General features: G+C 39.7%; 1 protein-coding gene across 6 annotated transcripts in view; it reads left to right on the top strand.

Moving 5' to 3' along the window:
• Positions 1-26439, top strand: part of lpp (LIM domain containing preferred translocation partner in lipoma) — a 208967-nt gene that overhangs the window by 66065 nt on the left and 116463 nt on the right. For 4 of the 6 annotated variants that reach the window (XM_015035945.1, XM_015035949.1, XM_015035947.1 and 1 more), the window contains 2 exons: positions 5984-5986; positions 22714-22814. In XM_015035945.1, the coding sequence (XP_014891431.1) occupies positions 5984-5986; positions 22714-22814 (104 nt within the window). Of the gene's footprint in view, positions 1-5983; positions 5987-22710; positions 22815-26439 lie in introns of all 6 variants that reach the window. The other 2 variants (XM_015035946.1, XM_015035951.1) reach the window with 2 other exon arrangements.

The following is a 26439-nucleotide window of genomic DNA, read 5'->3' as shown; positions in this document are numbered from 1 at the left end:
CTAAACGTCTACCCTCAAGCCCCCCCTGAGAGCACCTAGATTTCCAAAACAGGGGAAACGGTTATGAAATTCGGCGTGTAGTGATCACACTGTGAGGCTGAAAACACGGCTGTCAGTGGGGGTTTGCGGTTTGACTTCAGATCTTCTTCTGCTGCAGATGTTGGCTTTGTGAAAATTGTTCTTAGACGGCTGCTTTTTCAGGTTTGCCCACCGCTGAAAGGAGGGCAAACAAACAAGAAAACCCCCCAAAAAGAAACAAGACGTTTAACACACGGCTATTAGAGAGATTCAGTAAGGAGATATCTTACATATGTAGTCTGGAAAAAAACAAACAAAAAACATTTTTGTTTCTATACTCTTGCATTAAACCAAAGGTCATTTTCAAATATTTGCTCTCTGATGAATATCCTTCTAATTGAAGGACAAAAACAGAGTTTTGCAGAGTAAAACAATAAATCAAACATAAACAAACCCATTGAAATACCTGCATCAGTCGTTTCTCTGAATGGTGAGAATAGCTAGGTTGGTTTCTACTTGAGGAACATGAAATGACTTTGACTCATTATGGAGACATTAAACAACGTTCCAGTTAGGAGTGAGTGGCTGCTGAAAACTGAAAAACCTTCACAAAAGTCACCAATAGTTTTTCAAAAGGACAGAATCGTGTGACTACATGGTCGGGCTGCTACACACACATCTTACTTCTGTTTAGGCATCACATGATGAATCATTTTGCTGGACGATGAATTGTCCCAGAAGTTATTGTGATACATGATAATCTTATTGTTTTGACATTATTTTCAAGTAATACAACAATAATGGCAAAATAATGCAGGAAGACATTCTCAAAGATCAATAAACTTTAAATTCTAATGAACATTTAACACAGAAAGTGGAAGACATTTTAAAAATCCAAAAATACATAAAACAACAGAAGCATTAAATAAAGTGAATTATGAAGTCTCTGTAAGTGTTTGTCAAAAAGTGGTCTGGTTGAAACCAGACTGAAGACTTTTATCATCCAGTTTTTGGTAGAAAGAGAGAAAAGAGAAAAACAATAAATTGTGCAAATAGAAGTTATTGAGCTCATTTCAATGGATCATGTGATTAACTGATTTATTGCTTACTGCAGCTGACCTAGTTCTGTAAATAATTTTCTTTCTGATCATGAAAACATGGAATGAATTTAAAATTTGCAAACCATGTGCTTGATTTAATTCAGTTTGAAACCAATAGTTCTGAAACCACCGTGATTTTCCATCACACTGTTCCTGCTCCAACTGGAGTTCTCTCTAGCTCTATGGAGACTTAAAATCTGTTGAAGTCTTCAACAAAATTTAGTAGTTTTCTGTTTTTGTTGTTTTACTTTTTCCCCTTTTTTTTGGAGGGTGTGAGCTCGAACCTGATTTACAGCACTAATACCTTCCTCCTAATTTTGCACGAAGCTTGTCAAAATTGAATTGGTAAATTGAATTTTTAAGAACTAATCTATAGAAAATGATTCACTTCCTCTGTACAGGTCATTATCAGCAGAAGAGACCATTAGAAAGTTGTAGTTCTTGTATTGTTGCAGTTTCTGTTGCAGCTTTAATTGTCAGCAGCAGTGGAGACACTGAATAAAGTTTTTAGCCCTTTTTTTAAGCTGGGTGTGTGTATTATGAGTCAGATTCCTCAGCAGCTCGTTGGCACGTCCATTCTGAGTTTGCAGTGTTTTGACTTTGTGGCGCCGACGCCTGCAGCAGTGTCATTGTTTTTCATGTTTTGTTTCCCGGCTTCAGCTAACGAACTCCCAGTGAGCGTTTCCTGAAAAATGTCCAAAAGGTTTCCTCAAAATCAGACGGATTTTAAAACAACTTGTTAATCCAACCCTTTTTATTTTTGAAGACAAAAAAAAAAACTTGCCGTAGGCCGACGCTAATCAGTTTGGTTGTTTGTTTTTTTCAGAAGGCCAGCTAACAAATGGTTAGTGTGCTAATGTGTCAGAAGACGCATTTATTGCTGCTTATTGCTTAATTTATTGCCAGATTTTCAATAGAATCCATAATGGAGCGTGCTCACAGCATATTTCTCATTGGACCTTTGAAAGTACAAACGGATTCAGACATAAAGCGGCTCTTTGTTTACACAGTGTCACAACTGGACACCAAGTCATCTGCTGATCACACAGCACCAGATTTATCCTGTTTTTATCACAGTTGGTGTCAAAGTAAGTGCTGCACATCCTAGAGGGCTTTTGCTGTCACAACAAGTTTTTCTGGTCAGGAACTCGTCCATTCCTCGTTTGGTACGTTAGGAGCAAAGCAGCTTGGTGAATTTTACTGCCAACCAATCAGAAAGATGACTGAGGTAAACAGGTTAGATTTTATGATTTAAAAAAAAGTCATTGAACATTTATGGTAAAAAAAAATGTATTAGATTCAATAGTTTTAGCATCTCATCTTCCCTCCAGTGTTCTGAGGCCTCCTTAGCGCCACCTAATGACCATCACTTTGAAAAACACTGCATTAAGCCAATTTCATGCCAAGTGAAGAAGAGTAGACGAAAGCAGTATATCAGTAAATTGTGGTAAAGTGACATCAGCAGCTCATTTATGAAAGAACTGGATATTTTTTTCCACAGAGCTACACTGAACCCCCGTCTAATTGCAGTTCAGAGTTTTTCTGCGAATCGTAACTCCAAATTATTCACGGAAATTCATGTATTTCAAAGATTTTTGTCATAGAGGCTATCTAGATTATTCAAAATAAAATGTAGCTTTGGCAGTTGGAATACCTAGACTAGGACATTTTTTGTTTTTTGCTGTGATTTTTGCTTCCGTGTAACAATAAACCTAAAATATTGAGTGTTTGTATATTTGATCCACTTCTTAAAAGGCTGATGGAAAGGTCAGCTGCAAAAAAATAAATTGTTTCCGGAAAGGGAAGTCACTTCTTGGGTTTTCCTTTTAGTTTCTGGGAAAAAAAAAAAAGGATGACGTGATGCAATCGTCTTACTTTTTACTCTGAACGAAAGTGCAGGAACTTTGGGTGAGTTGTGTAAATTAGTTTTATTTCACTTTTTCTTTTGGCGGGATTCACAATTTGACCTCTAAATGGGTCAGAGTTCTTCTGTGAAGGTCGGCTGGCCTGAAAAGGTTGAGACGTGTGATGGCAACCTGCTGCATGTAAAATAATAAGCAGCCGTTATGGAAACACTTCCAACCTTTTGCATCAGAAAAAGCAGGATCCCCCTGCTTTTTACAGAAATAAAACTGAACTTTTTTAAACCTCCTCTGCACCATTTCTTTTACTTACTTTTAATCAATAAGGTAGTGATTTGCATTCTCATGAAACAGAGGTACCAGTGTTTTATTTAGATTTTCTTTGGATTATATATATGCTTTACTCCTTTTTGTAAATGTCTGCAAAAAACTAAATACTGTAACCTTCTAGTAGTAAAATGTTTTGTCTCATTTTAAGGCAGAAATATCACTTCCCTATTTTGCAGAAATCACTTCCTATCACCTCTCTTGCAGCTTTTCTTCGTCGTCTGCATGCTCACAGGGTTAATGAAACACTATTATTTAAAAGAGTCAGGAATATTACCGTTGATAATATTTGTTTTTACTGATTTGCTCAAGAATCCATTTTGCAGGACTTTAATGTTGAAAGCAATGTCAGCGCTTTAGGAGATGCTTTGCATTCCACACTGCTCGGATCTGATTAGGTTTTGGGTGATGCGTCCGCTAAAATCCGCGTTCATTTTCTGGTTAAACATGTGTCTTTAATATGATTTAGATTAGCATCTGCATTTCGAACGTGCAAACAGGAGCGCTAAAGCCTTCTGCAGTCTTCTCTTCTTGTCAGGGGATGAGACATCTTTATGAACAGATAATCGGGGGTCTCTTCTCATTTTCCTTTTTTTTTTATTTAATTCCTCTATGCCAAGTAAGGGGTGGGGGGAATTGTCTGATAAAAAAAAATCTGGGATTAGCATAAAAAATAACTCAATTTGGTGCAGCGAGTGGATGTGTCTTTTGTCTAGCAGGGGCCGGCATCAGGGCTGCAGTGAGCAGTCAGGGGCCGTGTTTATTGTGGGGACAAAGGAGGCTGTGCAGGCGGGGGGGCCCGAGGTTTGGCTCCACTCATCTTCTTTTTTTTTTTTTAAAGGGACATACTTGTTCTGATTAAAGCCCAGCAGGAGCGCACGAAGTCTCAGACTGTGACCCTTTACTTAAAATTTTTTACATCAGGTCCCATGTTGGGGTTTAGGGTTATCCTATATATGCTGGAAGACATATGTGAAGGTCAGTTGTGTTTTTTTTTTTTTAATATGTATTATCTGTAGAGAAGTAGTAGAACAAGGGCGTTTTTCTATTTGAAAATAACTTGAAAAGATGGACTGTCACAATAAGAAACTAATTAATAAATTAAATCACAAAGTAAAATATTAACTAAGACATGGACTCGAAATACTTTATTATTTTTATGTGGATAGACTTCAAGGTTTCCCCCAGAAAACTTGCTAAGGATGGTGGTTGGGCGCTAGAGCAGCCATCCATCCAGCGCCCCATTGTGTTTTTGAGTTAAAAAATGTTAAACGTTGACAGGAAATTTGAAAATATCACTTGATAATCATGTGTTATTGTAAAATTAACACCTGAACACCAACTATAAAGTCTTAGAATATGCAATATGCCTGGTGGGGCTGCAAGTAAAGCCTGGTGGCCCGCCAGGCTTACAATACACTTGGGGAAACCCTGGACTTTATTTATATATTTATTTTGGATGTAAAATTACTTCCAATTCATCAAAGTGAGAATGACACGTCTAAAAAATATCTTCCGAAACCACAAATGCACCTGATGACGAAGAGGTGAAATCACCACAGAATTCTGAAAAGCAATTTTGTTTTTTTCTGGCACTGTGCTGCCCCCAACTGGTCAGCTGGAGAAACCGAGCAGCGCTCTCCCCGCTGCATTTTGTCGTTTGACCCGACTCGCATGTAAACCTGACCTGCATTCCCACCCCAAGTATAACACCCTGCACTCATAATGCCTTTGTTTCAACACTGACGACTTTTCTCTTTCAAGTATGTGATCAAACTTTGAAATGCGTTTCATTCTTATTATCGCCAATAGCCGATCATAGCTGAGTCGAAAGCTGCTGCCAGCCTGGAGTCACATGCGCCGGTGACGAGGTTTGTGTATCGGTGCAAGACGTGATGTCAAGGACAGACGTCAGACACTCGAAACGGTTTCTCCTTGAGTCATGTTCACCTTTCAGAAGGCGAACTCATAAAATTTTAATAGGTTGATCTCTCTTCACAATCCTCTTTTTTGTTTTTTGGCGGTCTGAAACTAATTTAGAGACGTGTGTGAGCCGAACAAATGGTGCTAAACATTCTTACAAATTAGTCATTTTTCTGCATCTTCTCTCAAAATGTCATATTGAGTGATAAGAATCTACCGTGTGCAGATAGGATTACTTGAAAAAGCCCTAAACCCACTTGCTTAATTACTGACTAATACGCAACTCTCGGCACGGTTTCATAATGTCTGGCTCGCCAATCATCAAGGGCACTACGTTTGGTTTTTTTCTTTCTTTTCGGGGCGGTGGGGAGACTTATCAAAGTGAAAGTTAAACATCCGACAAGAGCTGTTTTTAGTTTGAGGGTGAGAAAGGGGGGGGAAGGAGCAACTTTAACACGAAGTTCCAACAAAAGCTGCTGCTAATTGTTTGCTAAGAGCAGTTCAAACATGTGCATAAGCTGTTTTTATTCCTCCCTGCTTGACTGGCCAGAGGCAAACTGACTACCGGTTGTTATGTCAGAGTCCCTCATGGGTGTCACCAGGAGAATTTACAGGAAACCCACCATTGAGTGGATCGGCCTCCCTGTAGATACCACAGGCCCGCGCTCTGGGCTCATACCAAGGCAACTTTTCTCTAAGTGGAGCACAGCAGACTCTCTCAACTTCTCCTTGTGTCTGCAGCTTTCTGCAAAGTGGGTGTAAATCTTGAACAGTGGTTGTTTTTGCGCCTGTATTATGTTTGTATTCCCGTCGATCTTTTGCTCTGTAACTTGAAACGTTTAAAGTCTGACTTCGCCAGAATGAAATATTTCATTTCTCCCAATCTTGTCACTCGCCTCTGAACCTGTAGTATGATATGTTTTTTCCTCAGATGCTGCTGATGAGTTAAGAACACAATAACTGTGTTATTTCCTTTCCAGCGTTTTCAACCTAAAAATGAGTGACAACAACCCTAATTCCTTCTGAGTTTGTATGTAAAGAAGGAGCAGCCTACTACATGTTGAATTTCATTATTTTAGTTTAGAAAATCCACAAAATACTGCACCACGCCTTCCACATTTTGGAAAAAAGACCAATTGATATAATCTAAGTGTTACTTTGAAGGGTAGTGAATGTCCTCCGGTACATTAAAATGACAATGGTCTATTATTTTTGTACAAGTTTTATGATAACATTTGCATAAAAAATTATTCTAGGTGCTCAGATATCAGAAAGTGTTAGGCAGAGGTAAAAGTTCCTAGTCAAGACATTCTTCATTAAAAATATTCTTAAAATACCTTCGGCCAGTTCTGAGTCTCCAAGCCCTCTCAAAGTTTTGTAAAAGTGTCTTCTACAAGGACACAATTCCTCCCGATTCAGCAAACATTTAACTCAAGTATGAACTGCAGGATTTTGGATTTACCATTTAGTATTTTTCTTCGTTTTCTTTTTTCAGCAGTACCGTGGAAGCTTGGTGGGGAGGAATTTCCTTAGTCTGACACTGGGTAATAACTTCTCTCTGGCAGTAAAGAGTTGATTAGTAGAGTGTTTTAGTAATTGTTATCTTGTAAGTTTTGACTGAAAACATCTGTAGGCATTTCATGGGAGACATTCAGTGTGTTTGTAATGTGAATCTCTGTTATTCCATGCTAACTATTCTTTCATCTTGAGGAACTTTTTATTGAAATGAAGTCAGCCATGAACCAGATGACAGAAAAAGATAGAGTGACCGACACTAAAATGAATCTAAATCCTGGTGAGATTGCTTTATTTCTTAACGGATGGTTGCTAAGCCAGCTTTCCAGCATATCATTGTTCTCTATCAGACTGGATTTAACAATGTTGACCAGTAAGTTGGACTCCATGACAAGGGCTTGGACAGAGTCGACCCAAAAGAACGAAACAATGCGTCAGCCAAGCTCCTTCTCTATTGTTCTAAAACCATGAAACCTTCCATTTGTTGCTTATCTAGAGATTTCTCAGTTTGGTCGGCCAAATTCTTGAATTTCAAAGCGGAGGCGACCGTCCAGAAAGCAGAAACCCCTTTCAATCTTTTGCTAGATCGCTTCCTTGGTGCAACCCAGGCGTCACATTGCTATTTTAACAAACTTCAATTCTTCTTAGACCTTATATATACAAGCATTTAACGATGAAGTCCTTCTATTTCACTTCAGGATTTATATCTTAAGGCACAATGACAAAGATAAAGTGACTGAGTTCAGTTAATGTTGTCATAAAAATGTCCTTAATGGTAAAAAAGTTGGATGTTCTGGTCCATTATTAAAGTGAATTACCTTAAGCAGAGGAATGACAGTCAGTGAGGCAGTTAAACCTGCAAGGTTTCTTAGAGTTAAAGAAAACGGTAACACTTTATTTGAAGGGGGGTGAATAAGACTGTCATGACACTGTCATAAACATGACATAACATCTGTCATAAACATGAATAAGCCTTCATGAATATTTATGACTGTTGTCATAAAGAGTCATTCAGTAAATTATGACACTTTTAATACAAAGTTGACATTATTCAAAATGTCTTTGTTATGACAACTTGACATTAAACAAGAAATCATTATTGATATAAATTTGTTATAAAAGAATTACTGATTGCACTTTAAAAATGAGGTAACTTTATGTTATTAAAGGTAAAGTTTAAACAGTAATGATTTCTTGGTTAATGACAAGTTGTCATAACAAAGACATTTTGAATAATGTCAACTTTGTATTAAAAATGTCATAATTTACTGAATGACGCTTTATGACAACAGTCATAAATATTCATGAAGACTTATTCATGTTCATGACAGGTGTTATGTCATGTTTATGACGGTGTCATGACAGTCTTATTCACCCCTCTTCAAATAAAGTGTTACCAAGAAAACTGATTGTGTGCCATATGCTCCTGGACACACACATGCCATTTTAACAGACGAGAAAATCCCCTGTGAAAGTAGAAGCAGGACCCGGTTGTGCGGCGGAGGATTCCCGTCATGGCAGCGGCTCGAAGGTGTCGTGTTCTGAAACTAGCTGAGTGCGCGCAGCAGCGGCTGCTTGCAGTGACATTTGACTGGCTTCGTTTACCCTCTCTCAGGCTTGTTTAGAAGAAAAGACAACAAAGACTTCCTTCCCACCTTTGATGAATATCTCTTTGAGTCATTAGAAAAACCTCACAGACCACACATTTCAGTGAATGTGAGGGTAATTTATTGTTTGGGCTCCCGGATAAGAAAGCTTGTAGCTTTGAACCCTTCTCTCAATATTAGTTTCTTCACTTTTATGTGCGAAAGATAATCTGTCTGTCGTTCCTGATCTCGGTTTCTTTTCTCGTTCACTGAGTAGCTAATTTTGCTTGCTTTCATACTTAAAAAGAGAGCATCTCCAAAGAATCCCTCCATAGGATCTCCAAACTAAATGAAGTCATAAATCACTCTTCTATACATATCATACTAATTAAGAGCTGGGCTCAGCTGCTGTTCTCCAGCGGAAGATGGGGAAAAAAAAAAAACTGGTCCATAATTATGTCAAAACAATGTGCTCTCCACCTCTGCCACAGCTCATTTGGGTCCAGGATGTGGAGATGAAACATGTGGACTGTCACCAAGGACTTAAAAAGAGTTTGTCCTGTTTGTGTGGAAAGGGCTGCACATTTCTGGCTCCTTAAAGGACAACGTTCTGGATTTGTTGAAGTGAGGTTTTGTTAAAATCCTAAAACTGTTGGAGTCCTGATTTAGTATTGGAGGTGTCATAAAGCTGAGTGAGAACGAGATTCATCTTCACAAAATGCTATTCAGTTGCTCTTATGAAGTAGCTGTAAGCTAGCATGAGTGCTGCACACCAGTCAACCGCTTTAAGCTCGACACCTTTTTTTTTTTTTTTTTTTAAAGATATTTTTGAGACTCTGATTTTGGAATAAGGAAGGAAGTATTTCTTCAGATTTACAAAAATTCAGAGTTCCACAATCAGGCGCTGCTACAGCATGCGAGGCTAATGCTTAGCGGTGGACAGTGTCAACTTATAAACCTAGCTTAAAAATGCCTTTTTTTTTGTTGACAGTCTGCTTAAAAACTGTTGGTTGTGGTCAATAACACTTGGCTACTAAGACATTTTTGAGGCCTCCATCTTTACATTTATTTTTGTGACAGCAAAATAAATGTAAAGAGAAAAATAAAGAAATAAGGAGAAAAAATTGCAAGATAAAAGTTTAACCTTTAGAATAAAAAGTCCATTAAGATTAAAAACCTCTTTTTCAAGGTATTCCTGGCCAAAGCCTATTTACTTATAGCAGTTTTTAATGCAGATGGACCACATTAGATTTTCTCTGGTCTGAACTGGATAATTGAGTATTTGTTTCAGGGTGGTTGTTCATATAGAAGTCTATTATTATTTATCGAGGAAATAAAGGAAAGAGGCTGTGCGCCACATTGGATCTTCCTGTGTGAAACACTTCATGAGATGTAACAGGTTTCCGATCAGAATAAACTACCTGACAGAAAACTTTATTCTCTTGAACTGTTTCAGGTGTAGTTATATTGGACGTGGTTTATATTTTCCTCTCTCAATTTGTGTTTCACACAGGAAGATCACAGGTGGTGCACCGCCTCCTTCCTTCTATTTGCTGTGTGTAGATAATCATTTACTTTTTTTTTTAAATAACAATAAAAGGAAACCTTTTAAGATTTATCAAAGTGTGTGAACTGCTTTGAAATACTACAGTGTGTATTTATTTTAAGTCAGTAGAAGCCCCCTCTGGTGTTGGGTCTTCTCGGACTACCCGTTAGCTTTAGCCTCTGGGGTTTCTATAAGATTTAGATGCTAAGAGAGTTTGCTGTAAACATTTGTTAGTATTTCACTTTCAGAGCTATCCCTTTTTTTATTTGTTACAGTTTAGTGATGCGTTTCTGCAGACCTTATCTGTTTGAGCCTGCAGACGCGCATATCTTCTGGGACTCAGGGCAGCGATACGTACACGAACCGACTGACCCTGAAGAGGCTGAAGACCCCCGCATGGGGTTGAATACCAGAGTAAGCCAGAGCCGAGGATTCCTCTTGGATAAAATGTCTTGCCAGACCTAAAAACAAACCCAGTTCCTTCCTTCTCAGGAATCTCGAAACTCCGGTTCTGTGACTTTAACAGTTCAGCTCCACATGTGGACCTACGGTCCCAACCTCAACACACAATCCACAATCTCTTTTCTTTTCTTTCTTTTCTTTTTTTTTTTTGGGATCTCGCTGAGGCTCTCAGACAGCGGCGACTCCGGCTTTCAGCCCGTAAATCAGGCTCAGGTTGTTGGGAGATAATTTCCACTGTGTGCGGCCAAAAACACCCTCGCCCTGTATTTTAGGTTTCTTCAGTTTGCAGCCTCTTTCTTCCTTTCCTTTCTGTCAAGTGTTGGACACTTTGTGTGAGAATTGCACTTCATGGCTTTTGTCCTAAATCTTTGCAAGCCAGATGGCCGCTGCGTACACACACAGAACTCTGGTGAAATTGTACATATGCAAATCTGCTAACATATGCTCAACCTTCAATGTATAATCTTCCTTCCCTCATCGCTTACTGATGTAACTAATCCTCCCTACTACTTTGAAATGAAAAAGATTTTCTGCTGTGTGAAATTTCTGACAACGAACATTTAAAGGTTTAATTTGAGTAGGAAATTTAATTAGCCACAGTTAGCCACATTTGGTCGCGAAAGCCAATCATAAACATCGCTAATATGAAAAACAAAGTCTAATATTAGCGCGAGTGTCACAGCTGGATCCATCGCTCGGCTCTTTATCGTCTGCTCCATAACACTGGTCGGCCCGATAACCAATTACACCTCTTACGGCCCCCTCCAATAGCTTTAATCACTGATTAGGATTCCTCGTTCACAAAGCAGCTACTTAAAAGTAATTGCTCAATAAAGGGAGGGGAAGTTGTCGTATTAAGGAGGTGTTCCTGCTGCTTCTCTCATTAGCGACTCACTCGGAGCTTTCATCTCCCAATTGTCGCAAATGGAGTCAGTTTCATTCACAGCACAGGATCCGTCCTCCCCTCCTCCTGCAGCTCCCTGAATTCAGCTTGCCGCGCGCCGCCATAAAGCGCGATGCCATTAGCGGCCGCGCTAACCTGGAGCACAGAAGGAGCTCGCCTGCTTTGAGCTCTGTTGGTTTCTGATTTGTTGCAAATAGAATATATCAAGTGATGTAAAAGGGAAGTTTTTTTGTTTTGTTTTGTTTTGTTTTGCTTGTTTGTTTGTTGTATTTATTTATTTTTTTTAGTGGGTTTGATTTCTGGTGGCGCTGGCCGGAGTGTGGAAATGCTTCTCAGCAAATGCAGCAGCTGCGGGGGGCTCTTGTTGTGACTTGTAAAAATATAAATGAGTTTTCCCAAAGAAGTTTTTCAGTTCAAAACATTCACTTTAAGATTGTTCTGAGTGAAAAAACAAAACAAAAAAAATCTCAAATATGCCATGATTTCAGTGGAGACCAGAAGAATGTCTGATACTGATGAGGAGAAAGGCAGCTTAGGAATTTCCTCCTGGAAAAGAGAAGTGGTAAAATACAGGGGAAACACAAGTGACATTTCCAATCGAATGGCAAATATGTCTGATTTTAGTCTTCCTTTTTGTAATATTTAAAACAGAACTAGACATTCTCCCTGCTTGAATTCAGACACTTTTACACACCAGTTGGTCTGCAATGTTGCCCAATCGTCAACAAGTGAGAGACAAATCACCTCCTGCTCTGTAAAACCTAATTAGTTCTCCAATCTTAAAAAAATACATACAAACTTATCACCTCAATATTTTTTAGATTTCACTAAATTAACTAAGTAACATAAACTTGTGCAATTTTAGTCAGCCTAACTTAAGTTAACTTAATAAATCTGAGCATGTTGTAATTACTTACAGTATCCAAAGCTTAATTTTTTTTGTATATGTAAATAAATCCTTAGAATTGTTTCACATTAAAACAATTACTTTAATATCTAAAGAATCTTTTTTTCTATAATAAAAAAAAGGAAAAATGTAATGAATAAATTAGAACACCCCTTGTATGTATTCAATCTTAAAATGGTTAAAAACACAGTCGTTTTCCATCAGGTGGATATGATGAGAACACGCTGACACTCAGTACTTTACAGAAGGTTTGTCTTGTTCAAACCTCGGATTTTAATTAGTCTGGTGTGCTCCTGACTGTTGAAGTGAGAACGAACATGATGTTGAGATTGACAAAGCTTTCTGAAGCCTTCAGAAACAAGACTGTAGCAGCTTATGTGTGTGGTAAGAGATTTAAGGGGATTTAACTCTGAAATCAGCCACTCCACTGTGAAGTGAGTCTACCAGGGTGGGACAGTCAAAGCAAGGGTTAGCATCTAGACATGTAGCCGTCTTGAAGCAGACCACGAGATGCTAAAGGAAGTTTCAGAAAACCTTAAATGCTCATCATGGGACTTGCATCCATTAATCTTAAATTCTGCTACCAGAGGGTTGGTTAAGAAAAAGGACAACTATCTGTAGATATTTTTTTAATGAAATTAAGCTGAAGGAGAACTTGGACCCTGCATCACAACGATGATTCAAAACATTCCAGTAAATCGACCAAGGACTGGCTGAGAGTTCACAAATGGAAAGTCCAAAAGTGCAAGAAACTGTTGTCAGAGACTGACATGTTGACACAAGAAGATTCCCACTGAAGTTGTTTCATCCAATGGGATAACACCATCTGCTGGGGCATGGGGTATCCTAACGTTTTCTTCAGTTACATCACGCATTTTTGTTGACGTCTTTCGACGTCTTTCGACAGATGTGATGTTCATGAGATGTTTCACGATAGAAGTAAAACTACATATTTTGCCTTTTTTTTATTTAGCCTTTTTAATAAAATCTGGTGCAACAAATTGCCTTAAGAATTCACCTACTGAATGGTAGAAGTTTACCATTCAATGAACTTCTGCAGTGTCCAGCAAATGACCAAATATTTGATGCAGTTGTCAAAGCCAGACGTTCCACATCCTAGCCCTGAAGGACTAGAGTTTGACTAACCCTGAATTAGAGGCTGCAAAAACCTTGTGAATAAAACCAGCAGTTCAATTTTCAGTCGTTTTCCTTCATGCTTGAAGGAAACAGCCCTAAACATACATCTGATGCTACATGGATCAACGCTTTATTAGGTGTTCCAATGACCTAGCCAAAGATCAAACCTGAATCCAATTAGAAGTCTTTGGCAGAACTTGCAGCATTTTCAATTCAAAACCTTCTGTCTGTAGGTGGGCAAAGCTTTTAGGGGCATTCCCGTAACAACTTCGCCGCAGTATATTCAGTGAACGGTGGTTCTCGACAGTATCGTCTCAGGGAGGTTGAATGCAAATGCATGTCTTGTACATTTTTATTTGTAGGAAATGTCGAAAACCACTTTTTCCCTGTCGCTTTCCAACCATGAGCTAGTTTGTGTAGGTCTGTCTCATGAAACCCCAATAACACACTTAGAGGATTTTGGGTGATATGTGACAGAATGTGAAAAGGTTCAATGAGCATGAGGAGCTTTCCAAGGCACTGTGTGCAGAAAACATGCATGAAAGAACCCAGCTGAGCTTCAAGTACGCAAATTTCTTTCTTGGTTGTGTTTAGGAGAGCTGCAGCAAACTAGAAAATAGCGACACTGAGAAATTTTGTTTTCTACTTTATGAAAAGTTCTTGAAATATTTATAAAGCTACTTGAAAGGCTCTATTTGGAATGCCTGAATTATACAAGGCCCATTAGAGACACTTTTGAAGGTATCATCTTAGAAGATTCAAATCATAAGAGAGGCTGAAAAGTTAACTTTTTATTCTTTTTTTTTGTTTTTGTTTTGCAATGCTCAGTACAACTTTTAAATAAGGCATATGAAGCCATTTAGCAAAACTCAGTATTTTTTCTCAAGGTGAAAGTACAATATCAGTGACACCAAGATTATAGTACCATAGGCTTTCTAATATCAGAATCAGCTTTATTTGACACGTTTGTACAGTCAAACAAATGGTTCATGATATTTAACCAAAGACAAAAGAGAAATCCTACAACNCGCTGAGGCTCTCAGACAGCGGCGACTCCGGCTTTCAGCCCGTAAATCAGGCTCAGGTTGTTGGGAGATAATTTCCACTGTGTGCGGCCAAAAACACCCTCGCCCTGTATTTTAGGTTTCTTCAGTTTGCAGCCTCTTTCTTCCTTTCCTTTCTGTCAAGTGTTGGACACTTTGTGTGAGAATTGCACTTCATGGCTTTTGTCCTAAATCTTTGCAAGCCAGATGGCCGCTGCGTACACACACAGAACTCTGGTGAAATTGTACATATGCAAATCTGCTAACATATGCTCAACCTTCAATGTATAATCTTCCTTCCCTCATCGCTTACTGATGTAACTAATCCTCCCTACTACTTTGAAATGAAAAAGATTTTCTGCTGTGTGAAATTTCTGACAACGAACATTTAAAGGTTTAATTTGAGTAGGAAATTTAATTAGCCACAGTTAGCCACATTTGGTCGCGAAAGCCAATCATAAACATCGCTAATATGAAAAACAAAGTCTAATATTAGCGCGAGTGTCACAGCTGGATCCATCGCTCGGCTCTTTATCGTCTGCTCCATAACACTGGTCGGCCCGATAACCAATTACACCTCTTACGGCCCCCTCCAATAGCTTTAATCACTGATTAGGATTCCTCGTTCACAAAGCAGCTACTTAAAAGTAATTGCTCAATAAAGGGAGGGGAAGTTGTCGTATTAAGGAGGTGTTCCTGCTGCTTCTCTCATTAGCGACTCACTCGGAGCTTTCATCTCCCAATTGTCGCAAATGGAGTCAGTTTCATTCACAGCACAGGATCCGTCCTCCCCTCCTCCTGCAGCTCCCTGAATTCAGCTTGCCGCGCGCCGCCATAAAGCGCGATGCCATTAGCGGCCGCGCTAACCTGGAGCACAGAAGGAGCTCGCCTGCTTTGAGCTCTGTTGGTTTCTGATTTGTTGCAAATAGAATATATCAAGTGATGTAAAAGGGAAGTTTTTTTGTTTTGTTTTGTTTTGTTTTGCTTGTTTGTTTGTTGTATTTATTTATTTTTTTTAGTGGGTTTGATTTCTGGTGGCGCTGGCCGGAGTGTGGAAATGCTTCTCAGCAAATGCAGCAGCTGCGGGGGGCTCTTGTTGTGACTTGTAAAAATATAAATGAGTTTTCCCAAAGAAGTTTTTCAGTTCAAAACATTCACTTTAAGATTGTTCTGAGTGAAAAAACAAAACAAAAAAAATCTCAAATATGCCATGATTTCAGTGGAGACCAGAAGAATGTCTGATACTGATGAGGAGAAAGGCAGCTTAGGAATTTCCTCCTGGAAAAGAGAAGTGGTAAAATACAGGGGAAACACAAGTGACATTTCCAATCGAATGGCAAATATGTCTGATTTTAGTCTTCCTTTTTGTAATATTTAAAACAGAACTAGACATTCTCCCTGCTTGAATTCAGACACTTTTACACACCAGTTGGTCTGCAATGTTGCCCAATCGTCAACAAGTGAGAGACAAATCACCTCCTGCTCTGTAAAACCTAATTAGTTCTCCAATCTTAAAAAAATACATACAAACTTATCACCTCAATATTTTTTAGATTTCACTAAATTAACTAAGTAACATAAACTTGTGCAATTTTAGTCAGCCTAACTTAAGTTAACTTAATAAATCTGAGCATGTTGTAATTACTTACAGTATCCAAAGCTTAATTTTTTTTGTATATGTAAATAAATCCTTAGAATTGTTTCACATTAAAACAATTACTTTAATATCTAAAGAATCTTTTTTTCTATAATAAAAAAAAGGAAAAATGTAATGAATAAATTAGAACACCCCTTGTATGTATTCAATCTTAAAATGGTTAAAAACACAGTCGTTTTCCATCAGGTGGATATGATGAGAACACGCTGACACTCAGTACTTTACAGAAGGTTTGTCTTGTTCAAACCTCGGATTTTAATTAGTCTGGTGTGCTCCTGACTGTTGAAGTGAGAACGAACATGATGTTGAGATTGACAAAGCTTTCTGAAGCCTTCAGAAACAAGACTGTAGCAGCTTATGTGTGTGGTAAGAGATTTAAGGGGATTTAACTCTGAAATCAGCCACTCCACTGTGAAGTGAGTCTACCAGGGTGGGACAGTCAAAGCAAGGGTTAGCATCTAGACATGTAGCCGTCTTGAAGCAGACCACGAGATGCTAAAGGAAGTTTCAGAAAACCTTAAATGCTCATCATGGGACTTGCATCCATTAATCTTAAATTCTGCTACCAGAGGGTTGGTTAAGAAAAAGGACAACTATCTGTAGATATTTTTTTAATGAAATTAAGCTGAAGGAGAACTTGGACCCTGCATCACAACGATGATTCAAAACATTCCAGTAAATCGACCAAGGACTGGCTGAGAGTTCACAAATGGAAAGTCCAAAAGTGCAAGAAACTGTTGTCAGAGACTGACATGTTGACACAAGAAGATTCCCACTGAAGTTGTTTCATCCAATGGGATAACACCATCTGCTGGGGCATGGGGTATCCTAACGTTTTCTTCAGTTACATCACGCATTTTTGTTGACGTCTTTCGACGTCTTTCGACAGATGTGATGTTCATGAGATGTTTCACGATAGAAGTAAAACTACATATTTTGCCTTTTTTTTATTTAGCCTTTTTAATAAAATCTGGTGCAACAAATTGCCTTAAGAATTCACCTACTGAATGGTAGAAGTTTACCATTCAATGAACTTCTGCAGTGTCCAGCAAATGACCAAATATTTGATGCAGTTGTCAAAGCCAGACGTTCCACATCCTAGCCCTGAAGGACTAGAGTTTGACTAACCCTGAATTAGAGGCTGCAAAAACCTTGTGAATAAAACCAGCAGTTCAATTTTCAGTCGTTTTCCTTCATGCTTGAAGGAAACAGCCCTAAACATACATCTGATGCTACATGGATCAACGCTTTATTAGGTGTTCCAATGACCTAGCCAAAGATCAAACCTGAATCCAATTAGAAGTCTTTGGCAGAACTTGCAGCATTTTCAATTCAAAACCTTCTGTCTGTAGGTGGGCAAAGCTTTTAGGGGCATTCCCGTAACAACTTCGCCGCAGTATATTCAGTGAACGGTGGTTCTCGACAGTATCGTCTCAGGGAGGTTGAATGCAAATGCATGTCTTGTACATTTTTATTTGTAGGAAATGTCGAAAACCACTTTTTCCCTGTCGCTTTCCAACCATGAGCTAGTTTGTGTAGGTCTGTCTCATGAAACCCCAATAACACACTTAGAGGATTTTGGGTGATATGTGACAGAATGTGAAAAGGTTCAATGAGCATGAGGAGCTTTCCAAGGCACTGTGTGCAGAAAACATGCATGAAAGAACCCAGCTGAGCTTCAAGTACGCAAATTTCTTTCTTGGTTGTGTTTAGGAGAGCTGCAGCAAACTAGAAAATAGCGACACTGAGAAATTTTGTTTTCTACTTTATGAAAAGTTCTTGAAATATTTATAAAGCTACTTGAAAGGCTCTATTTGGAATGCCTGAATTATACAAGGCCCATTAGAGACACTTTTGAAGGTATCATCTTAGAAGATTCAAATCATAAGAGAGGCTGAAAAGTTAACTTTTTATTCTTTTTTTTTGTTTTTGTTTTGCAATGCTCAGTACAACTTTTAAATAAGGCATATGAAGCCATTTAGCAAAACTCAGTATTTTTTCTCAAGGTGAAAGTACAATATCAGTGACACCAAGATTATAGTACCATAGGCTTTCTAATATCAGAATCAGCTTTATTTGACACGTTTGTACAGTCAAACAAATGGTTCATGATATTTAACCAAAGACAAAAGAGAAATCCTACAACTGAAATCTGACGCCGCTCCATTTTTGTTTGCATTTTGTGAAGAACGAAGTTGTGCTAATTTCTTCTTCAGAGGTTTCTGTGCCACTTCCTTCAGTACTTCCTGGTTCAGTGCCACCACAGGCGAGGAGGGGAACAGGTTGCTCACAGGTTTAATTTGTTTGACTCAGCTCAGTGTGAAAGGAAAACCGCACCAGTTCAAAGTGGAACAAATGTTTCAGTTTTGGTCCCCAATACAACCGAGTTTACAGGACTATCAAATGTGGAAACACCGTAAGATTTGAATAGAAATTCTCGAAGTATTAGAGTTATCATTTAAAAATTGCATTACCATCTCATATGTTAGTATATTCCCTTGGCTAGCAATGATAAAACTGTGGCCTCTGTCTGTTTTCTGTAGTGAATAATAGGTTCTTAGAAGCTTCAAACCAAATCCAGTATGTTCCATGGTAGAGCAAATTTTCTGCACTCTGTTTAGCCTTCATGTTATCTTTAAGCCTTACTCTCTCTTGCTCTGCCTATATGAAATGCAGATATGTGTTGACATGTAGAAAAAACTTTCTTTAGAAATAAAGCCTAGTGGATAAAGATATAAATCAGTCAATCCCTGTAAAACACCAACATGTTGTTGCACCTCCATAAAAATACAATGATTTGAAACGTCGCAATCCACCTGTCTTTTTGCTGTTTTTCAAATGTAGATTTTACTGAATTGAATGTGACAGACTTCATTTACGAGTCTGTTCCCATGTAGCACAACCGAGTTAACTGGCCTTAACTGACGTCTCGCATAAGGACCGCCACACGTACATTTGTTGCACTCTCGATGCCGACACATTTTCACGCAGCTCCATTTCAAAGCCACGCAGTTTAAAAAAAACGTGCAATTATGGAAATGAGCCGTAACATCACATGTGACTCGACCGGGGAACGGCGCAGCTCCTGGTTAAGTGACTGCTTCTCTGCTGACCCTGAGTAGGCAACAAACAGCTCCAAGGTCGAGTGCAGTCATTTGGGAGAAAACGGTTGCGCTCGAAGGGACTGCAGGGAACGCAAACACCGGCGGCGCACAAGCGCGTTCCGGTCCTAAATGTCTGGAGCGGCGAGGTGGAGCGGCGGCAGGAAAAGAAGGTCAAGAACCTTTCAGCAAAGACGCTAAGCAGCTCCCGTTCCGCATGCAGAAACCATAAGACCTGTTCAATAAATCATGCGTCTCTGAAACATTTACAGCTCTTGTGTTTCCATGAAACGATAAGTCCTAAACATGTTGGATGTCTGAGAGAAATAGACATGAACTTAGTGTTCTAATTCTCTCTAAGCCACAAGTTACATGCGACGTACTCTCTCAAAAAGGATGAGGAAGAGGAGGAGGAGGAGGGCGAGGCAGAGCCTTGTTGTGCAGAGGCATGTCTTCTGTTCGGTCCCAGAGGTTCAGAGGAGCTGTTACACTCTGGAGGGGTTTTTTTTCTATGGAGGTCACAAGGTTATTATATAAACAATTCACATGGACGGCCTCAAACACCCAGCGGGAATGTTTAATTCAGCGCTCGCATTTTTTTCCCCCTTCGGCGTGAAGACGCAGACGTGTCCGGCTTGCGCCGTGCCGCATTATCTCCCAGCCTCCGTTTCCCCCTTTGCTGCGCGTTTCGCGGAGGCAGCCTGAAGACCGCGCTTAATTAATTTGGTCAGCTGCCTTGGATAAACTACACTGATGACATCAATTAGATCCTAATGAAAACAGATAAAAGCCACGGAAAAGCAAATGGAATTTCTGAGCAGGACTCATCAAAGTCTCTGCGTTGGAACAAATTCCCATTACGTCCCCCATAAAAGCCTTTAATTTGCAAAGCTCATGTCTGGTTTGGTACTTAGAAGTACACGGTCAAATGATTCAGTGTAAGTCGTTGCGCCGAGAAGAGCCAAATCAGAATTTAATTTGGCACGGAACCTCCTTATCCCGTCTGAAACATGTGGCGGGACGCAATCCTTGGATTAGCGCGGACTTCAGAAGCGCACACTTGGCATGTTTCGTGTCCTCTAGCGGAGCAGACACCTTGTGTGCCGGTTTGTAACACGACATTTTACATTTTCAATCTCGGGGAGCGGGGAGGGGAGGTGGGACACCCGTGCTTACTGCAGATTATTACTTCTTAGTTAAGCAAATTGCTGCAATTATGTGTGTCAGTCGATTGACGAGGGATAACGAGGCGCTGCTTCTTTTGTCTCCTCCACTCTCCTTCTCTCTCTAATAACTCCGTGACCTCTTTGAAAACGCCTGATTTGATTTTACAGCTGGAGACAGATAACGGTTCAGGCAAATGAAGATGAATCAATTAATTCAGCTGTTAGTGCTAATTTCTCAGCACTTTGCAGAGATGCTGGATTTAAACGACGTGCACCTCTCTACCGGAATGAGAGGAATAGACTGTTCTTGTGTCTGAAACTATGAGGGAAAACGACATCTGGCATGTGGAAATTGGCACGTTGCTACCCGAAAGATTTGGTGATTTCACCAGGATAGACCGGCACAGAGTTGCACATAATTAACTGATGAAAACAACACAGAGTTTTCAGCATGGAAGCCAAATTATTCAGACAATCTGACCAAACGGGCCTTTGGTGACTCTGGAGGAGCTGCAGAACTCCACAGCTGAACTAAAACTATTGGTCATGTTCTCCAAAAATCGATTCCAATTAGCAAATGTTGGTGGGGAAAAAAAAACAACTAAAAAGAAAAAAGTTTCAACTAAAAGGACAGAATTTGGATCACTTTTACTGTTTAACCAAGTTTTGATAAAATAGTCAAATGCAGATTTGGGGGCAACTAAAGTCTTCTCTGGAGTAAAACTCACTAAGTAGAAGTATTCCTATTTACTGTGAAATTAAAAAGCCTGACTATTAAAACATCAAACATTTTCCAATCCAAGATGATTTTAATTTGTCCGTAATAATCGTACGCCGAGAAGGCGCAACTAAATTGTTTTAGTTCTTAGTTTTAGTTTTAATTAAAAATTAAAACATCTGTTTCAACCACATGTGTTGGCAGGCCAAATTTCAGTCATTTTTTAATTGTATTTGTGGGGGCGGAGCTACAAAATCAGTCGAGGGGCCCCCCAGGCCGCACTTTGGACACCAGCATGCGAAAGAAGACGATGTGGTCAGGTGAGACAAAGACAGTTATTTTGGTGTACATGCAAAACGCTCTGTGGAGTGGGAAACCACCTCCGTCTGACCACACCATTCCTATGGTGAAACATGGTGGTGGCTGTGTCATGCTGTGGGAAGGATTTTCTTCAGCAAGGACCAGGAAGGTGGATGGAGTTGAATTCTAGGTAATACTGGGGGAAAAGAAACCTTTTATAGCTTGGAAAAGACAGAGGTTAAAGTTCACCTTCCAGCAGGACAATGACCTGTAGAGTTTGGATCTGTGGTGTCCAAACGTTTTACCACCTGGATCAAATGTGTCGAGGAGAACGAGCTTGTGGGCCACAAAAGATGAATTTTCATTTATTAAACATGAGTAAATGTTGTCTTCTATCTGCTCCATGTTAAACTGATGCTATAAAACACACACTGTTTTGCTAAAGCTAGCAAAGTGTGATCTTTGTGGTCTGGGTAATCTTTGTAAATCTCTGTTCTCACATATTTTCCCTATTTTAAAAAAAGCCATAGAGTGTTCCAAACTTTTGGTGTGAATTGTTTTCAGTTTTCTCCGTCTGAAATGAGTTTTCTCAGCCACAAGAACAGGATATGGGTCACTCTTTGGTTGAAACCGCTTGATAAATGGGTAGGCCACAGTCTGCTTTTGTGTTGCTGGATGCTTGCAATCCTTTTTACACCACATCTTCCAATTAAATTAAAAGCAAAATTCTTTGAGTTTTATGTAATTCCTTTGATTTTAAGAAATATATCTAGATCTTTTTAAAAAGGCCTGATATGAGTGAAAATTATAGTCTCTGTTTTTGTTTTAAATATGCATCGGTTTTGGACCAAATTTGCAATGGACTTATGACACCCATTGTTTAGATCCAAACATGTGCATACGTAAGAATGGTCTAGTCCAAGTTGTGAATCATGGGTAAAACTTTGAATTTGATGTTTACAGAATCTCTCCACCCAATCAGAATGATGAACACGGACAAACTCTGCACTTTTCAAACTTGGTGAAATAAAACCAACTAGTATTTTTCATCCATGACAGTTGATCACAACTTGCAGGTGTTCTACCATCTAAAATCCCAATAATGTACAGATTAGAGTCGTAGCGATTCCTCGAATGATTCGAATACCTCGATTATTAAAATTCCTCGAGTCAAATGATCTGCCTCGAAGCTTCGTTAAATAATTTTTTATTATTCTGTGTTTGGCGGTGCAGAACAATCTGTTGCTTGCTAGTCTCGAGTCATAGATGTTTATTCTTTTACTTTTCCTGCCCCCCAATAATGTTTTATTCTTTAGGTTTTGTGTTCAGAAGAAACTCTTACATAATTGTGACAGTTTGCAGAAAAAAAATAGGAAGTTGTTAGTAAACTATTTTTATTTTTTCTTTGTGTGTGTGTGTGTTTTCGCCTCCATCCCACCAGACTACCCTCCCCCTCCTCCCCCTGCCGAAGAGTTTACTGGTTTCCCGTCACCGCCCGGTTCCTTCCCCCCTCCGCCGGCGGATAACTCATTCGATTACCAGGTAAGACGAGCTGCTGCATTGCATGCTGTTGGCCGTCGACTCTCATAGGGCCAGCACAGAAAGCAGAGACGGCATGGAGCTCCAACGCAAAACTTGTCTTTCAGTTTGAGCTGGGGCCAGCTGCAGAGAACCCAGGGACTCATACTCCGCTCTACTGCAGGATGGATGGAAGGCTGACACCTAATGGTGGAGCCCGGTCATTTAGCTTTGCCTTGCTAGTCATAATACCCACAGGCATCTATCCCCTTTGGCCCCTCGGGATATGCGGCCTCCCAGCTCTCATCGACTCTCTCAGCACTTGACCTCTGCTGAGAAATCCTCCAAGTGCTTCACATTCCTTTATTCGGTGTTGGCAGCGAGGGTAGAAACGGCGAGCCAAACGCTTTCTGTCCAAATTATAACAAAGTGTTGAGTAAGGTGAATTTGGGGATTTCTGCTCAGCCGGAGCAATGCGGGGCCGAGCCGGCTGGCAGATCTGCCTCCCTGCACCGCCTTCAGATTTGGCCCTGGCTCAGAGGAATGCAGGGAGGTCCCATCCAAACGAGCTTCCTTTACTAGAAATCTATACAAATGTTTCTGCAAATCCTCAAAACTCCACACAATCGCAGTGGCTATGGGACAAGTTCTCACAGTTCATGGTACTGCTCCCCTTTCTACTTGTGGTTTAAAGCGACAGTATTATGTGTCTTCCAGGCACATAGTGCCATTTTATAGCAGAATTAATGAATTGTTATCTTCAGTTGTTATATTATCAGGTCTGAGAGGTAAAGATGAAGTATGGATTTTAAAGGGACAGTATTATGTAAAATTGACTTTTTTGAGCTTTACATCATCTTATGTCATTCCTTAACCAAAAACATACCTGAAGTGTTGCTTTGATTCTTTCATGCATATTGGAGAAATCCTTTACTCTCCCATGGCATGGTGCAAAACATCTTGGTGGACCTAGCTCCTCCTCCTTGGAGCTGCAGTTTCTATGTGCCTAGAAAACTACTGTTCCTATAATATAACTTAATATAAGATTAATCCACTCTTTAATTTTTTTAGGCATTTAAGATAGTAACTGTTCATAGTCTCTCTGAAGAACCCTGCATAGAAAAGACCCTGATATATAAAGATTCCCTAATGTGAACTATTCAACTACAAATCAAAGTGAGTAATGATTGGTTACTGTAAAACACTTAAGACAGAAAAATGTGGGGTTAGAAACAAGTCAAAATAAAAACTGCATATCAGGGTTTTTCTTTTGTTTGTTTTTACCTAAAACTGATTTCCATTTTTAGGAACGGCAGACTAAGTGCCACCAGTGCTATTTCCAAGACCTCAACCCATTAAGATCCAGTCATTGGTTTTGCAACAAGGCAAAGGAAAACCACGTTCTGAACACACGTCAGACGGAAAAGCCTGAATAAGAGTCCATTCAACAGTTTACACTGTTGAATGGGATAAAAATGCAACCTGACGGACCTTGTCGCTTAGAAAACCTCGCTGTCAGAATGTCAACTTTTTTTCTGTCGTAAGAAGAAATGCCAACGTTACAAAGTACCCAAAGCCTTCTCACTTCTCCTTTCCTCTCAAAGCCTCAAATGGAAAAATACACATGTATAAATACATTTATTGAAACTTTCACCCCCCCACGCCCCCCGAAAAAAAAAAAATCCCATTAAATGCCTTTATTGAAAAAACAAATGCATGCCAGCTACCAACTTCTTATTCTTTTATTTATCTTGGACTTCCCGTTTTCTGCTCTTCAGCCTCTAAAAGGATTCTTGCTGGCAGTCTAATTCCCTAATATAGAACTGTTATCCTAATTATACATCCCCTAACCAAACCACAACTTTCCATTTTTCCTCTTTATCGGGCGGGGAAAAAAAGACGACGGTTATCAATCAGAACGTCTTTCTCTTGGCTCTAGCAGAGAAATCCTATATGCCAAATGAACAACACATGCATTAAACTGTATTTAACGTCGGAGAAGGCAGAAAAAGTGATCTTCATCACCCAGGCAGAGAGACGTGTGGATTACGACACGCAAAAAGACAAATATCTCGTTTTGGCCGCCATCCGCGTTGTAAATTCCCACAAAGACTGTGACTTCTTCCCCTCTTCCTCCTCGTTTTCACTGCTAAACAAGTTTGGCTGCTGTTTTATTTTTGAATATCTATTTTTTTTTTTTATTGGGTGGGCGGGGGGCTGGGGGTAAATTCCTTTGTTGATTCGTTCGGAGCCATTAGCGCGCCTCTTTGTTTACCCCCCGCTCGCGACTGCCTCAGATGTTTTTAGGGAGACGCTCTGCAGGCCCTGCCTCCGTAATGGCTTGTGACAGGTAATCCAAACACATAACATTAGAATGAGAAGCAGTCATTGATCCAAGCAACTGAAAAAGCCCCCGCAGGCAATTGCAAGAAGTCGTCTTGCAGTCACGAGCGCGGTTCAGAGGCCCTAAAAATACATCTGTCATTTTCGTGGAGAAATTCCCGGGAATTTAGCAGAAATCCCTGCCACTAATGGTCACGTCAGTTTAAGTATTTCCCAGATATCGCGGTCACAATATTTGTGCTTCCTCTACTGGAATATTTAGGGGTCATATGATGTGATGAGGTAGCATATTTCTCTAAGGCAAAAAAAAAAAAAATCACGGAAATGTGTGGATTAATAAATCAGTAGGCGCTGTTATAGTGTTCGTGATGCTTTCAAACCGAGCTCCCCCACAAACACGGCGCTTCTCGTCTCCATTAAGAGGAGATGGGGTGACAATATTAGTTAGAAAATATCCGGCTTTAATCTCGACTGCTGTTGCCTCTGATTGAATCGTCCCCGGCTGGGACCGCGGCGATCGTGTCGCTTCTTAATGGAAGAGCAGGAAGAAGCTGGAGGTGAATAGTGCACCAAGTTTACGAAAGCCTCTCTCTCTCTCTCTCTTTATTTCTCTTTCTTTTTCTCGCGCTCTCCCTCTCGCCGCCTCTCCCTCCAAGAAGTCTCCGCGATTGATGTGCGGCTTTCGGGAGGATCGCGTGAGGTCAAGGTGAAACGGGAACTTTGAAAACCGTAATCCAAAAGTCGAAGGACAGCAGGAAAGAAAGGAGGAGAGAGTGTCTTTGTGCGGTACAGAGGCAGAGTTGCTCTGAGCTTGTTGAAGGCTTTGACATGAACTTTGAAAGGCAGTTTAACCCTGTCTAGCTCAAATCTTTTCTTTTAGCTGTGGCTCAGGTTAACAGACTTGGATTTTGAAAGTTTCGAAGAAAAGAAAGGAAGTTACAACAATCGGACGTGCACCAATCAGGATTTTCCTGGCAGAGACCAATTACCCGTTACCTTTGAGGTCTGACTTACATCATTCCAGATTTAAATAATGCCGGATTTTTTTTCTAAGTTTATAAATATGCTACATTCTTCCAACACAAGTGAATGATTTCCAAGTTTATTCCAATTTATGCATCAGACCTTTCTCCAAACTTTATCAGACTGTTGTTGATCTGCTTAAAGGACCTTTGCAGATCCAGCACTTCCTGTCCTCCACCCTGAAGGAGAACAAAGCAAAAACTAGTCAAAAAATGACTAAACAAAAAAAAAAAAAAAAAAACAAGGGGGCAACAAAAAAGGATTATTTAAAAATTATTTTCCA

Source organism: Poecilia latipinna, unplaced genomic scaffold, assembly GCF_001443285.1.
Source record: "Poecilia latipinna isolate Pla-1442-1.1 unplaced genomic scaffold, P_latipinna-1.0 Scaffold352, whole genome shotgun sequence".
In the NCBI taxonomy this organism is placed as follows: domain Eukaryota; kingdom Metazoa; phylum Chordata; class Actinopteri; order Cyprinodontiformes; family Poeciliidae; genus Poecilia; species Poecilia latipinna.
This window is presented reverse-complemented; position numbering and strand designations above follow the sequence as displayed.